The sequence below is a fragment of the Pieris brassicae genome, chromosome W, assembly GCF_905147105.1.
Source record: "Pieris brassicae chromosome W, ilPieBrab1.1, whole genome shotgun sequence".
Lineage (NCBI taxonomy): Eukaryota > Metazoa > Arthropoda > Insecta > Lepidoptera > Pieridae > Pieris > Pieris brassicae.
Window position 1 is genome coordinate 2,629,826 of NC_059679.1, and position 14,481 is coordinate 2,644,306.

General features: G+C 37.8%; 1 protein-coding gene across 1 annotated transcript in view; it reads right to left on the bottom strand.

Moving 5' to 3' along the window:
- Positions 1 to 806: 806 nt before the first annotated feature.
- LOC123718344 (ankyrin repeat and zinc finger domain-containing protein 1-like) overlaps positions 807 to 14,481 on the bottom strand; it is a 51,398-nt gene continuing 37,723 nt past the window's right edge. The window contains 5 exon segments of the mRNA XM_045674760.1: positions 807 to 947; positions 2,273 to 2,426; positions 2,912 to 3,052; positions 3,566 to 3,723; positions 4,782 to 4,828. Of these exon segments, the coding sequence (XP_045530716.1) occupies positions 807 to 947; positions 2,273 to 2,426; positions 2,912 to 3,052; positions 3,566 to 3,723; positions 4,782 to 4,828 (641 nt within the window).

Consider the following 14,481-nt stretch of genomic DNA (forward strand, 5'->3'; position numbering starts at 1 on the left):
TTTTGTCAAACAAACACATAAATTCGTGATAATTAACTTTGCTCTAATTTTTTTTTTGTATTGTCAAAGGTGTGAGAATTCAATGACAAGAATTCAACTATTTATTATAAGTGTCTGTAATATTTTTAACTATACAGGTATTTTTTAATATTTTTTTTATGTACTAGCAGGCAAACGGGCAAGAGGCTCACCTGATGTGAAGCGATACCGCCGCCCATGGACACTCACATTGCCAGAAGGCTTGCAAGTTGCCGGCCTTTTAAAAATTGGTACGCTCTTTTCTTGAAGGACCCTAAGTCGAATTGGTTCGGAAATACTTTAGTGGGCAGTGGGCATATTCTATGGCTTGTTACTCCTAATTAATTCTGTTTATTTATTTCCTTTTTTTTTAAATTTCTTCTGTCGAGACAAGCTCGGAATTTAAGGGTCCAATTAGTTATTGAAAATCCCAGATGGGATTATTATAATAAGAACTGCTCACTTGACGAAAATTATGGCGAAATTTCAATTTTTTATTGTAATCTTTGCAAAAAGGAACTAAAAGATACGCAAGGAATAATAAAAATATCTTCGAACAGATAAAATTTGGGAAAAAAGAGATGACGCCCACCAGAATCCTAGGAACATGGAAAGAAAGGGATAGAGAAGTAGGACTGGAAAATAGTGGCGAGGGTAAGACAAGTAGAAATAATATAATCCTAAATATGTATACAAGCTATTTTTATTATTATGTTATAACAACAGTTCCCTCCAACATTTTAACCGCGCCCAAATAAAACACAAAACTATGTAAAAAATATATATTTTCAAGCACTTTTATGTAGAGGTCTCACGTTTCTGTGATTCTGAAGGCACTTGACTGTACAAAACTTGTATGAGTCATACTCAAAGGGCACTTTTGGTAGATTCGAAGCACAGAGGAAACATCTTGGCACCTCAACTTTGACCTGTTAAAAAAACCTAAGTCTATCATCATATTTAAGACAAAAAATACCTACACTTAAAGTAGTAAAATCCGCATTAATACATTTGACCAAAAATACGCTAAGAAAAGCGATAAACCACAATTGTTTTTTTAATGTACAATGTAAACTCCATGTAACGTCCCTATATTTAACAACGTAAAGCGTCGAAAACAATTGGCTTTGGTTGGTTTAGCTTGTCTTCAATACAATGATACACTACATAGCATTACGCCTACTCCCAATAACGACCTTTATTATCCTAGCCCGCAATAAATTCGACTGTCGTCATCATGCATACGAACTTTCTAAGAAATTCGTTCTTTTGTTTACAAATTTGGATTGCTTGCATGTTTAGACTGTGGTTGACCAAGACTAAAAAGTATGAGTCATGTATTATCTATACGTTTATCTTCTCTCGATTTATCGACCACTTTGTAACGCCATAAATTTACCTAATAATTGGCTTATTGGCGATACCAAACTTAGTTAGGCCTTGGGTAACAATACTTTAAAACAGATAATGCCAGTGTGTCAAATTAACTAATGCAAACTATAAAAAAAAATAACTCAATGGCGCTACAACCTTTTCTTTTTTTAGGTCTGGGCCTCAGATTTCTGTATCTGTTTCATGATCATTTGTTAATCTAATAGGCAAGAAGGTGATCAGCCTTCTGTGCCTGGATCGGACTTATTGGGTCTTAGGTAAGCCGGTTTCCTCACGATGTTTTCCTTCACCGTTCGAGCTAATGTTTAATGCGCACATAGAAAGAAAATCCATTGCTGCACAGCCGGGGATCGAACCTACGACCTCATGGATGAGAGTCGAACGCTGAAGCCGCTAGGCCAACACTGCTCTTAACTCAAACCATAGATGGCGCAATTATCAGTAATGGTCATATTAATAATGAGTGTTTATTCAAAAATTAAGCAATCGCAATTAATCTAAAACATTCAAGGTGCCAGATAAATTTGTTTTCAAATTATTTGCAGATTAGCTATTCCCTAATTTTTGGCCTGGTCTTCATGAAATAGTTGGTTGTCGTGGGTCATGTCGTAATTAATTTACCTATCTAGCTACGACATTGAGGACACAAGGTCGTGTATTGATATAGGTCACACGTTCAAATCCGGATCGAAGGACCGAAATGTATACTTTGACAGATGACAGATTTTACTTAAGAATTCCATTCGCGTGAAACAGAATTCTAATCATGTACCTTATACAGTAAGTTATAAAACTAAGATAATCTAGGCAAACAGAAACGTAGGTTTGTACTTACAATATCAAGAAACAAATATCCAAATACCTTCTGGGCGTCCGTTAAATGTAAGAAGTGATAAGTCTTATTCTTCTCCACTTGTTTCTCTTTCTCTCTTAATCTCTTCGCGCGTTTCTGTTGTAACTTCTTCTCTTTCTCAATCTCTAACATTTCAGGTGTTAACGGACCCGGTATTTGTGACGTTAAGGAATGTTATATTTTTATAATACATAACGAATAACAGCATGCGCTACCTCGATCAAATAGCAAATTATAAAATAATTGTATTAGAATTATTCGAAAAGATTGAACTCCAATGAAAAGATAGAATTTCACTAACAGAACTCATGAATTTATTCAAAATATAATTAATGAACTCTAACGAAGAACGAGATCGATCGAGCGATCTTTAAGCTCATATTTTCCCAAGATCCACCCTTGAAAATCTCAGGAATTATTATAGTCCATTGAAAAAAATGTTTATTACGGAAAATAAGATACAGGTATAAGTTATTGATAACTTTTGTACTTGAATCGCAAGATATGTTTAGATTTGTACAAGAAATTACCTTCTTTGATCTCAGACTGACTTATCTTTTTCACTGCTCTACAATTGTCCATGAAAATATTATGAATTTAATGAAGCGCTTCGACCATTTTGTTAAACAATCAAAACATTATAATACCTTATTGTAATTATATTTTTCGGGATATTGAGCCTGGAACATTCTGAATGCGACTCGAGTATCGTGATGGGGTGTCGCTGCGTATGGAGTTTGAAGCTGATGATTCTTTATACATGGGTCTCCACCGGCTGTCAGGATTTGACTAAAAGATTTTTGATACAAAATAAAAACTATAAAGATATTAATTACTAATCAAAACTTAAAGTACAAGTAATTTTTTACATGTAGGTTACATTATTGATCAGTATTGCCCTCTTTTAGGACGTGACGTCTCATTCGTGAATTTTTCAATCTGCACGATTAACACTTCATCAGAGTAAAGACAAACACCGTGTGAAAACCGGCAAGTCTCACAACCCGAAAATCTACATGTCAGGCACAGAAGGTTGACAAACTATTTGTCTACAAAAGGAAAATTTACAAAATGTTCAATCTGGGGCTAAGCGTCACTTATCAAAAAAACTTTCTAAATTTGTTTGCCAGTAAACAAATCAAAAAAATAAAACTTTTGTTTTCTTTACTTTAATTTTAATTAAATTTCCTTCCGTCCGTAGTCCATAGACGAAAACCAGTGAATTGATAAGAAATAAATTAATATATCCTTTTATTAAAATATAAAATTTGCCTCAGAAAATCGACCAGCTAGATAACTTACGTAACCATATCTAGTTTGGCAGCTATGGCAGCCTTATGAAGGGCTGTGTTGCCATCAGTCGGATGTTGAGTGTTACACGCCTCTTCTAAATCACCTTCCCAAGTCTCAATTATTGTCTCGAGTGAATTCTGTTCATTGCCAGATATTTCTTTCCACATCTGAAATTAAAATATGTATTTAAGTGTTACAAATACTCATCAAGTTTTTTCGTTACGGAGTTACGTGCATTTTATAACAGACTGAGTAAAAGAAAAAAATGAGAATTATATTTTTTGTTTGGCATCTCTTTAAGTGAGGGAGACAATTTGACTATGGTAAAACACAGTACAGGTAATAATTGTGTAATTTATTTTTAGAAAATGGCGAGCAATCCGGCGATGGAGCCGATGGATGCTCGTGAGTACTACTTATTACTAGTTGGAACTGAATTCGGGTATATATTAATTATTTCCCGCTGTGATTCATCTTGATACTATGTATTTGCTTGTTGTTCCCACAGTAATGTATATGCATGCTCCTTTCACCATTCCTATTGCTGCTAGGGATGGTGATAGGATGCATTTGTTTTTGTATTTTTATGTATATTTTTTTATTATTATAATTAATAATAATAATAATAAACTTCTTTATTTCTCTCATATAATATTACAGTTAAGAAGGTATTGGGAGACTGGATCCCAAGCTAGTTAAGAACCTGTGATATGGATAACCAGGCTTCTATTACACAGTAAAGTCATACTGAGTCATAACAACAAAACAGTCAACTAGATTACTACAGAAATAAGGTTAACTGAAAATAATGTATAATATATACGATTAATTTATTTTTGGATTTGTGTGCGTGTATGTTAGGATGTGTTAGTGTGTATGTGAGAGGGTGTGAGTGTAGTGTGTGTGAGAGGGAGTGGGAGTCTGTGTATTAGTGTGTATGTGTGTAAGTGCATATGTGTGGGTACGTAAAGAGGCATGATTTTATGGTTTCTTACAAGCATTTTGGAGAAAAGAATGACCAAATCAACTTGAGAACTGGGAGTAAATCTTAATTTAATGAAATTTTTGACGTATTAATATTTTATTGAACTTTATCAATATTAAACACGTTCAAAATTTTATGCAAGATATATCAGAAAATTTAGACATCGCTTCCCGCTTTGTACCCATAATATTCATAAATGTATGTAAATGTAAAGAATATACTTTGTAAGTTATTGCAAACCTTTTTAACATTTGCTGGTATTTTAACTACAACTTTTTTCAGCTTCTCTAGTAGTTGGGATTCCCGGCGACTGCCTCACATCAAAGTTCCCCAAAAACGTAAAAATCATGGTTGGCCAAACCTAAAAAAAAAAGTTTGTACTCTACCCCCACTAAACAGGCCGTGTGGAGTCGAATGCACTCACTCCTGACGTGATAGCTCTAACCGTTCCAGAGATAGCTTTCCCAAAACCCTTGCTAATTACTTACTAATCACCACCTTATCAGCTACGAATGCATCGTTATCTACCGGGCCATAGATCGATGTTGCTACATTCACTAACCCGATCTATGGCTCTAACCTAACCTACGGGTCTAAGCAAACAACAATAAATATACCTAACCTACATTAACACCATTATCTACAATAAAATTAGATGTAAGGGTTACATATTTAAATAAAACATTTTTATTCCAGGTATTATTCTTTTATGTATACGTCCATTATATTTCTATACAAATTTACTAGCACCGTATCATTGTTCTCTGAGTCACATGTAAAATTTCTAAGGAAGTCTTCTAATCTCATCCCCCTGAACTTGTAATATATGTATACCAAACAGTACTCTCCGCACACCGCCGATCGGTAATCCTGAACCGTAAGGCTATTGTATCTCCACATGCAACAATTCCTCCTTAAAAATCCTTCTATTGCTTCAATAGGTTTACGTCCAAACGAATCAAAGTATTCCCCAACTCTTTCAACGTTTATATGAATAGCCACCCAATGAGACCCCGGCTGTGAATCAGGGTCAAGATTGCATATGATAAGTGCTGGCACCTGAGCATACATCGGCAATCGATTTGAAGGATATACGTTGCTCTGGAGGCTGGGATGTATTCTACGATGACTCATTTGCACTTCTAGCGTGTTCATACTTTAATACGCGTTTACTCCCCTACTCTTTCACTCTTTTACTGACTACATTTATTACTATTGTTACGAGCTAGGGGATCGGATAGAAAATGCCGTAGATTTCTTCAAGGGTTTATTTCTTGAAAAATCAATGAGGAATTTATGGGCACAAAATTAATTGCAGAGATTCACTAATAACACACAAAAACACAGTCACTAAATACTTCACTTATGCACACTTCACACAGTACTTTATCACTTTATCGTTTCGGTGTTTCTCTTTTGTTATCGCATTCAAAACTAAAGGCGACTAGTCGCGTTTCGGCTCGCTTATATATCCCTGGGAATAATTCTAAACAATATTCGAGAACTTTCTAGGCGGGCTTGCTACTGAGTAGCGATTGCACAATTCTAGAACGTCCGCACTCTTTGTCTCTTTCGCACGTTGCGAAAATGAGAATTATATCAAAATTCTGATCTTCTCTCTCTCTCTCTCGTATCATTTCGTCCTTGTCTCACACCTAGAAAGTTCGGTCTAGAATATTCCTTCATCAAAGGGGTATAACTAGGCCTGAAAACGCCTGAAAACGGGTCTCCTGAAAACTGCACCACTCGACTACACATGTTCTGAAACCGACTGAAAGGAAAACTAGGGTAACATTATTGAAAATTAAAATTTTCTAATATGTGATTGACCCTCTCCTGAAACGGTCAGAAATCATATTACAGCTTGCTGAAAAGTTCTCTAACTAGTGGAAAAATCTAGAAACATGGCAGTCGACCCGTCTTCGTAACACTACCCCCTCCTTAGACATGCTCGTCCCGAGCATCATTACCTTCTTTACAGGAGGCCATTATCTTTTCCCATCGAGATCTAGTCTGCGGATCCTTAACAGCTGCACAAGCTCTACATTTCTTGATCCAGTCGTCTACATCTGCACGATAATGTATCCAATAAAACATTTCCTTAACCTTCATAAGAGTCCGATTTACTCCTAAATGTCCACTAGACAAGTCACTATGACACATTTCTAATATGTCGCGAACCTTGAATCTTGGCACAACGAACTGCAAATGATCGCCTTGAGCATTTTTCAATTTGCGACATAACACTCCATTATGTAGAACTAAATTATCCCATTCAGCCCAGTAACTCTTAGTAGTGGTACTTGTTGTTGCAACTTTACTCCATTGTGGCTTGACAGCTGAAGATTTCATCCAATCCAGAATTGGTTTAATGTCGGAATCTTGTTGTTGCTGTTCCTGAATTAATTTCCCACACCAATCTGTAGTTATGGTGTCTGTCCGTAGTATCCTCACGTGGTCATTTACCATTCCATCCTGTTCGTTAACTTTTTCGCTCGGTCTTTGAGACACATCATCTGAACTCCTTCTTAGCTCTCTTTCATGGGTAGATAACATGTCAGAAAATTTCTTTAACTGTCCCTCTGCCTTTGATAGAAGTATTGACAGGGCTTCCTTATAGTTATCCAGAACTGTTCGAACTGCGTTCCACTCTTGTTGATTACTAGCCTGTCCGTCCACATTGATTACTCTACAGGCGTCATAACCACTTTCTGAAGAGTTGCCTTTAAAGCAAACTTCCTGTTCTCCACACTTGAACATCCCTTTTTCCAGATCTATTTTACATTTATAATACTTCATGAAGTCTAATCCCATTATGCAGTCATCTACTATGTCGGCAAGAACAACCTTGTGTCTGTATAAACTTCCACCAATCTTGAAGGTTGCGATACCTTCTCCCCGGTCGGTTATGCGCTGACCTGTTGCCGTCACAAGCTGTACAATTCCTCTAGAAGGGCTTTTATAAAATGTCTTCAAAAGCTGGTATCTGATCACTGTTCGTGAAGCTCCGGTATCAAGTGTCAGATCACACTTAGTGCCATTGACTTCTCCTTCTATGACTAAGGTATTCCTACGTCTAACCTTCACATCACCTCGGAAGTCTTTCTTAGGGCACGAAAACCTCATGTGCCCTACTTCCCTACAGATATAACAGGTTGGCCCTCGTTGACCATTAGCTTTTTCTGTGATAGCCCTAATGCGGTAAGGTTGAGGGTCTTTCCGAAACGCCTCCACCTCCAACGCATGGGCGAGAGCATCCTTAAGTTCCTTATGGTGACCAAGGTTCACAGCCATTCGAATTTTACGGTCTCGAATACCGTCGACAAAAGCTTGAACCAACATCTTGTCTGCAACATCTGGTGAGGATGCGTAGGCCTTCCTTACCAGCTTCTCTATTTCAAGTCCCCATTTTTGCAAACTTTCATTTGTCTGTTGTATTCTATCCTTCAATTGCGCCCTATAAACGTGCTCTAAATGTGCGTCTCCATACCGTGATTCCAGGGCATCTAGCAGTTGCTTCAACGTCACCTTACCTTTCTTGGTATCTAATATGGAGAGGGCTTCGTCTCGCAGTCCCAGAATAAGGGCGGTAACAGCTTGATCGTCAGTCCACCCCTTTGACTCTGCTACATTCTCAAACTGCAGCTTGTACGCGCCCCAAGAAGATGTACCATCAAAGGGAGGCACTTTCATATATCCAGGTGGTGCAACAGATTTCATTTTCTATTCCAAGGATACGTTTATCCTGCTTGGATAGCTTACAATCCATATCAGATTCCAAATTCTCGATTTTTTTATCTACCTGTACTTTCAGGTCACAAAGTTTTTCTCCGATACGGCGAGCCTGTTCCTCCATCATCTGATGAGCCTGCTCCTCTTGACGTCGTGCCTTCTCCTCTATCATGCGATGTGTCTGAGCCTGTTCTTCCATCACTTGGCGTGTATGTTCTTCTTGACGGCGTGCCTGGTCTTCCATTATTTGTCGTGCCTGTTCTTCTTGACGGCGTGTCTGTTCTTCAATCATTTGGCGTGTCTGTTCTTCTTGACGGCGTGCCTGTTCTTCCATCATTAGTCTTGTCTGTTCTTCCTGACGGCGTACCTGTTCTTCCTGACGGCGTGCCTGGTCTTCCATCATTTGCTGCAGATTTATGCATCCCGCTCAACAAGCGACAGGGAGATTAAAAAATATTAAAAAAATATATATATCCCGTATTGAAAAAAATCGTTGGAGCTTCGACCGTTAGCCTCAGATTTTGGTATTTACATAATATTATATTTCCAGGTTGTATTGATCATGAAAGCCACGGCATTAACTTCAGCAGAGATGCCACAGATCTTCATGTATCTTGCTCTGACGCCACTTATTGGTGTCGTTCTGTGTGTGCCAATCAGAGCCTGCGTCAACACTTTTAAAATTTATAAATCACAAAATGTTCAAAAGATAACTTATTAGTTTTGTAAATACAATAAAATACATGAAAACACATGACCGTATTTTATTATACCACAGGTGATACTTCAAATAGCCTATAGTGATACCTATAATCAAAGGCTATGGTTATAAATAAAACAAATCAATGGCGCTACCACCTTTTTAGTTCTGGGCCTCAGATTTATGTATCTATTTCATGATAATGAGTAAATTGAAAAGGTAAGTAGGTGATCAGCCTTCTGTGCCTGAAGTACGCCTTTGACTTTTTGGGTCTAAGGCAAGTCGTTTTCCTCACGATGTTTTTCATCACCGTTCGAGCTAATGTTAAATGCGCACATTAAAAGAAAATCCATTGGTGCACAGCCGGGGATCGAACCTACGACCGCAGGGATGAGCGTCGCGCGCTAAAGCCACAAGGACAACACTGCTATGGTTATAAACAACTCCTTAATCTCAGCCACTCAGGCCTTGAAGCCAGTCAGCGGTTTGACTCGCCATGGCCTTCCTTCCTCCACAACCTCAATATATAAGGAACCTTGGGCTGACTACGAAACCGAAGTCACTGATGCTATAGGGAGTTACAAAACATTGCTGCTTACCATAAAACTTCCAATAGGGATCTGAATATTGAACTTATAAAAATAAATATGTGAAAATTAGGTTAAACGCCGTAAGAACGCGTCTTATAATGAAGCTTTTTGCATGGACCTACGCTCTGGTGTCCTTGGTGCGCAACTACCCACTTTCTTCGATTAAAATTACGATGTCTAAAGTGTATACAAATAGCACACTGGATATCAATATCTATAACATTTTTAAAACTCGTTCGAGATGAACTTAAAAGTTAAACAATAAAAAGACGCATTATGGTATAATTGTAACCTGTTACGTACCTTTGCTTAAGAAGCTCAAAGTATCTATTCCCTGTATATATATTTTAGGAATGTCCTTATTCGTTCTTCATAATCTACATAATGTACTTACTTTTGAAAAAAACCTTATTCGATTAATCGTTACTTGCGAGAAAAATTATAATTAATATAAATTTAATAATGTGACGATGTAGTTATAATAATATCTGCTACTTTGAATGGTCCAGTGAATAGGCTATCTCGCTCTTACAACTTGATTGATGATTGATGGGTTTTACAACAGTCTGACAAGTTACAGTAACCTTGTTATTAATGCTCTTAATGAGCTTTAAGTTTTCATTAAGTTTAGGTTATTTTGTTGTTTTATCTTTTTAGTTTTATTATTATTTTTTATTGTGTTTGTTGGTTTTAATTTTCTCCATTGATTCTCTAATATATAATAATTGATGTGTTTTTTATGTGTAATTTGTGATGTCATATTTTCTTGTATTTTTTAAGGCATGCACCTTGCACATTATTTTAGAACGTGGAAATAAATAAATAAATAAAATAATATAAGAATTTACTTGACATAACTCACAGTGTAATTGTAACTTCTAGTCTACCTTTTAAGGAAAATATGTGTGGCAGAATATGCGAACTTTAGATAACCATAAAATTTTTGTACTGTATTCTTGCAAATAAATGATTATTATTACATATGATTACAACGGTTCTAGATTGTTGCAAGTTTAAATAATAGACTGCCTACACACTTCTCTAGATATTTTATTCTCTAGAAAACATAAAAATAGCTATTTAGCGAATGCTTCAAGTTCCACGCTGACTATCTATAGTCCACTATTCCAGCTGTGTTAGTTTTGAGCAACGACTTTAATCGTCAAAACGTAACTGATAGAAACTATTTTTTTCTCTAAATAACAACGTTGTAACTAATAAAAACGTCCGTCGTCTTACCGATAGCAATTTTTTCCTTCAATATTGTATTGTATGATAGTAATGTGTAGGACATTTATTTGAAAAAATTAAGCTATGTTTTTAAGGACTTTTTGCTCTTCTGTATTTGTCGTGGAGTATTTGCTGTTTCTCTTTGTTCCTGGTGATGTTCTTTAGGAGTGGTTGTCTCTGATAAATATAATAAATTCAGTTTTGTTTATTTAATAGAAGGCAAATGGGCAGACGTTAAGTAATACCGCCGCCGACGGACTCACCTTGCCAGAAGGCTCGCAAGTGCGTTGCGGCCTTTCAAGAATTGGTACGCTCTTTCCTTGAAGGACCCCAAAGTCGAATTAATTTAATTTTTTGTTTTGTGAATGTTGAATAACATTAAACAAATATTGTTTTGGTTATCGAGACTAGGAAACATTTCTCTCAAAGAAATTTTGGATAACAACTAGTGTATATAATAAACACTTAATTCACACGAATTAGTATATAAAAAATCTTACGCAATCGTATTCTTCTCGTCTGTTGGAGATAGACCGTAGTCCCAAATGTCTGCACTTAGTGCCGAACACTTGAGGTGTCTTCCATTTCCTCATGTCACCCTTACGCCCACGCGATCTTGGCTCCACGTTCCAGAACATTTGGACTCTTTCTTTTCTAATTAATATTAATGAGGCATTTGTAATGGCAGCTGAATCAAACAGACCCTTAATTGGAATGGCATTGGAATGTTTCTTCCCACTAGGAAGAAAAGATAGGGTGCCCACCAAAAACTTGGGAAGATGAAATATAAGGGATACATCGTCGCAAGGAATAGGGACAAATGAAAGAAGCTGGAGGAGGCCTTCATTACGTCGGAGGTCGAGTACTAGTGAAAACGTACGTGACCTCAGTAGAAGTAGGTAGTAGTACGGATTCCCGGCGACTGCCTCACGTCAAAGTTCCCCAAAAACGTAAAAATCATGGTTGGCCAAACCTAAAAAAAAAAAAAAATTTACTCTACCCCCACTAAACAGGTCGTGTGGAGTCGAATGCACTCACTCCTGAAGTGATAGCTCTAACCGTTCCAGAGATAGCTTTCCCAAAACCCTTGCTAATTACTTACTAATCACCACCTTATCAGCTACTATTTCCTGCACGAAATTCTCACTCATTATCTAATTACTTAATGACTCAGTACGAATGCATCGTTATCTACTTTCCTACATTCACTAACCCGATCTATGGCTCTAAAAGAAAAATAGAATAAACTATGTCTAACCTAACCTAACCTACGGGTCTAAGCAAACAACAATAAATATACCTAACCTACATTAACACCATTATCTATAATAAAATTAGATTGTAAGGGTTACATATTTAAATAAAACATTTTTATTCCAGGTATTATTCTTTTATGTATATGTCCATTATATTTCTATACAAATTTACTAGCACCGTATCATTGTTCTCTGAGTCACACGTAAAATTTCTAAGGAAGTCTTCCAATCTCATCCCCCTGAACTTGTAATATATGTATACCAAACAGTACTCTCCGCACACCGCCGATAGGTAATCCTGAACCGTAAGGCTATTGTATCTCCACATGCAACAATTCCTCCTTAAAAATCCTTCTATTGCTTCAATAGGTTTACGTCCAAACGAATCAAAGTATTCCCCAACTCTTTCAACGTTTATATGAATAGCCACCCAATGAGACCCCGGCTGTGAATCAGGGTCAAGATTGCATATGATAAGTGCTTGAACCTGAGCATACATCGGCAATCGATTTGAAGGATATACGTTGCTCTGGAGGCTGGGATGTATTCTACGAAGACTCATTTGCACTTCTTGTGTGTTCATACTTTAATACAAACAATTCCTTATGCGTTGTTATTCGTTGATACATGGCTCATTACTGACTTAGAGCGGCTGTTTACAAAGATACTTATACCTTTTCATAGGAACATATATTGTGCAAAAATTACTAGATTCAAATATTTTAGATTTTCTGCGGCGAGCATCATCAGTGTTTTGTTTTTTAGGGTAGTTTTACTTTAGGTTGTTTGGTCCTTATTTGGTTAAAATAAAACTTCCTAATAATTCGTTGAGAAGAGGTGAAGATGGAATGTGGAATGTCTTTAAAAACTGTAGATTTATATACAAAAATTATCCTACCTGGCCACTAGTGGTAAACATGTGGTACCAAGATGCGAAGGGTGCGTAGACAATAAAAATCGAGGTCCTTTTTGTTGCGCGCAACCGTCGAAGGGTACGAACGTGTTCTTCTCAGAACAGTTCGACATCGTGGTCTAACGGTAACGCAATTAACTGTTCTTTTCAGAACAAATTATTGTTTCATGACGACACGTACTAATCACCTACAGGATTCCCCCTCTAGCGAAGCGTACTGGCAGGCGTATAACGCGGCCTCGGCGAGTTGTTCTTGTAGGTATTGAGGTGTTCCCAGTGTCTTGTTGTTTCAGGTTGTTGTCATCTTGATGTTTCAGGGTGTTGTCATTTTGATGTTTCAGGCTATTTGATGGTTCATGTAGTTCGCTCGCACTTGATGTGTTTTGCTTGTTGCAGGTACTCGTTGTTGTATCAGTAGGCACATCTTGCTCGGCGATAGTGTAGGCAGGTTTGAGTCTGTCGATAGAGATATTCATTTCACGGTTAGGTAACTGCAGCGTGAATATCTTGCTGTCTCGTTTCAGCACGCGATAGGGTCCGTCGTAAGGTGCTTGTAATGGCTTCTTTACGGCGTCTATGCGTACGAATACGTATTCACATGATTGCAGGTCGCGGTGAACGAATATGGGTTTTGTGTTACTGTGTGGTTGACTCGGCATTGGTTGCAAGTTACGTATTGCGTCGCGCAGCTGATCGATGTAGCCAGAGTCCATGATGACGTCATTGCAGGTCGTTGATAACAAATCACCGGGTAAGCGTATGTTGCAACCGTAGGTAAGCTGAGCGGCGCTTACGACGGTGTCACTTCGCATAGCGGCGCGTAATCCGAGTAGGACGGTTGGGAGCTCGTTGATCCAGCTTCTTGCGGTCTGTAGTCTTGCTTTTAATGCGGCTTTAAGGACACGGTGCCATCGTTCGATGATACCGTTACACTGTGCGTGGTATGAAGTTGTACGCGTTTTTTCGATTCCTAGTAAGCGAGAAAGAGATGCAAATACTCTGCTTTCGAATTGGCGTCCTTGGTCCGTTGTTATTGTTACAGGACAACCGAAACGGGAAATCCAACCTTCGTATACCGCTTTGGCGACGTCTTCAGCTGATATTTCGCATAATGGGTATGCTTCGGGCCATCTTGTTGCTCTGTCGATCATTGTCACGAGGTATCGATGACCGCTGGCCGCGGTAGGTAGCGGACCAACGATATCGATGTGAACGTGTTCGAATCGTTCGGTTGGTGAAAAAAATGATAATTGACTTGATGTGTGGCGTTGTATTTTGGCGCGCTGACACTGTAGGCATACTTTTGCCCACTTGCCGACGTCTGCGTTCATTGAGGGCCAAAAGTAACGTTGCGTAATTAATTTTCTCGTAGTCTTGATTCCAGGGTGGCTAACGTTATGTACTGCGTTGAATGCGGTACGTCGGTATTCTTCTGGTAGGTACGGACGTAACTGTGAGGTTGAAGTTTCGCAGTGTAATTTGATATTTGAGACGGGCAGGTTGACTTTCTTGAAACATA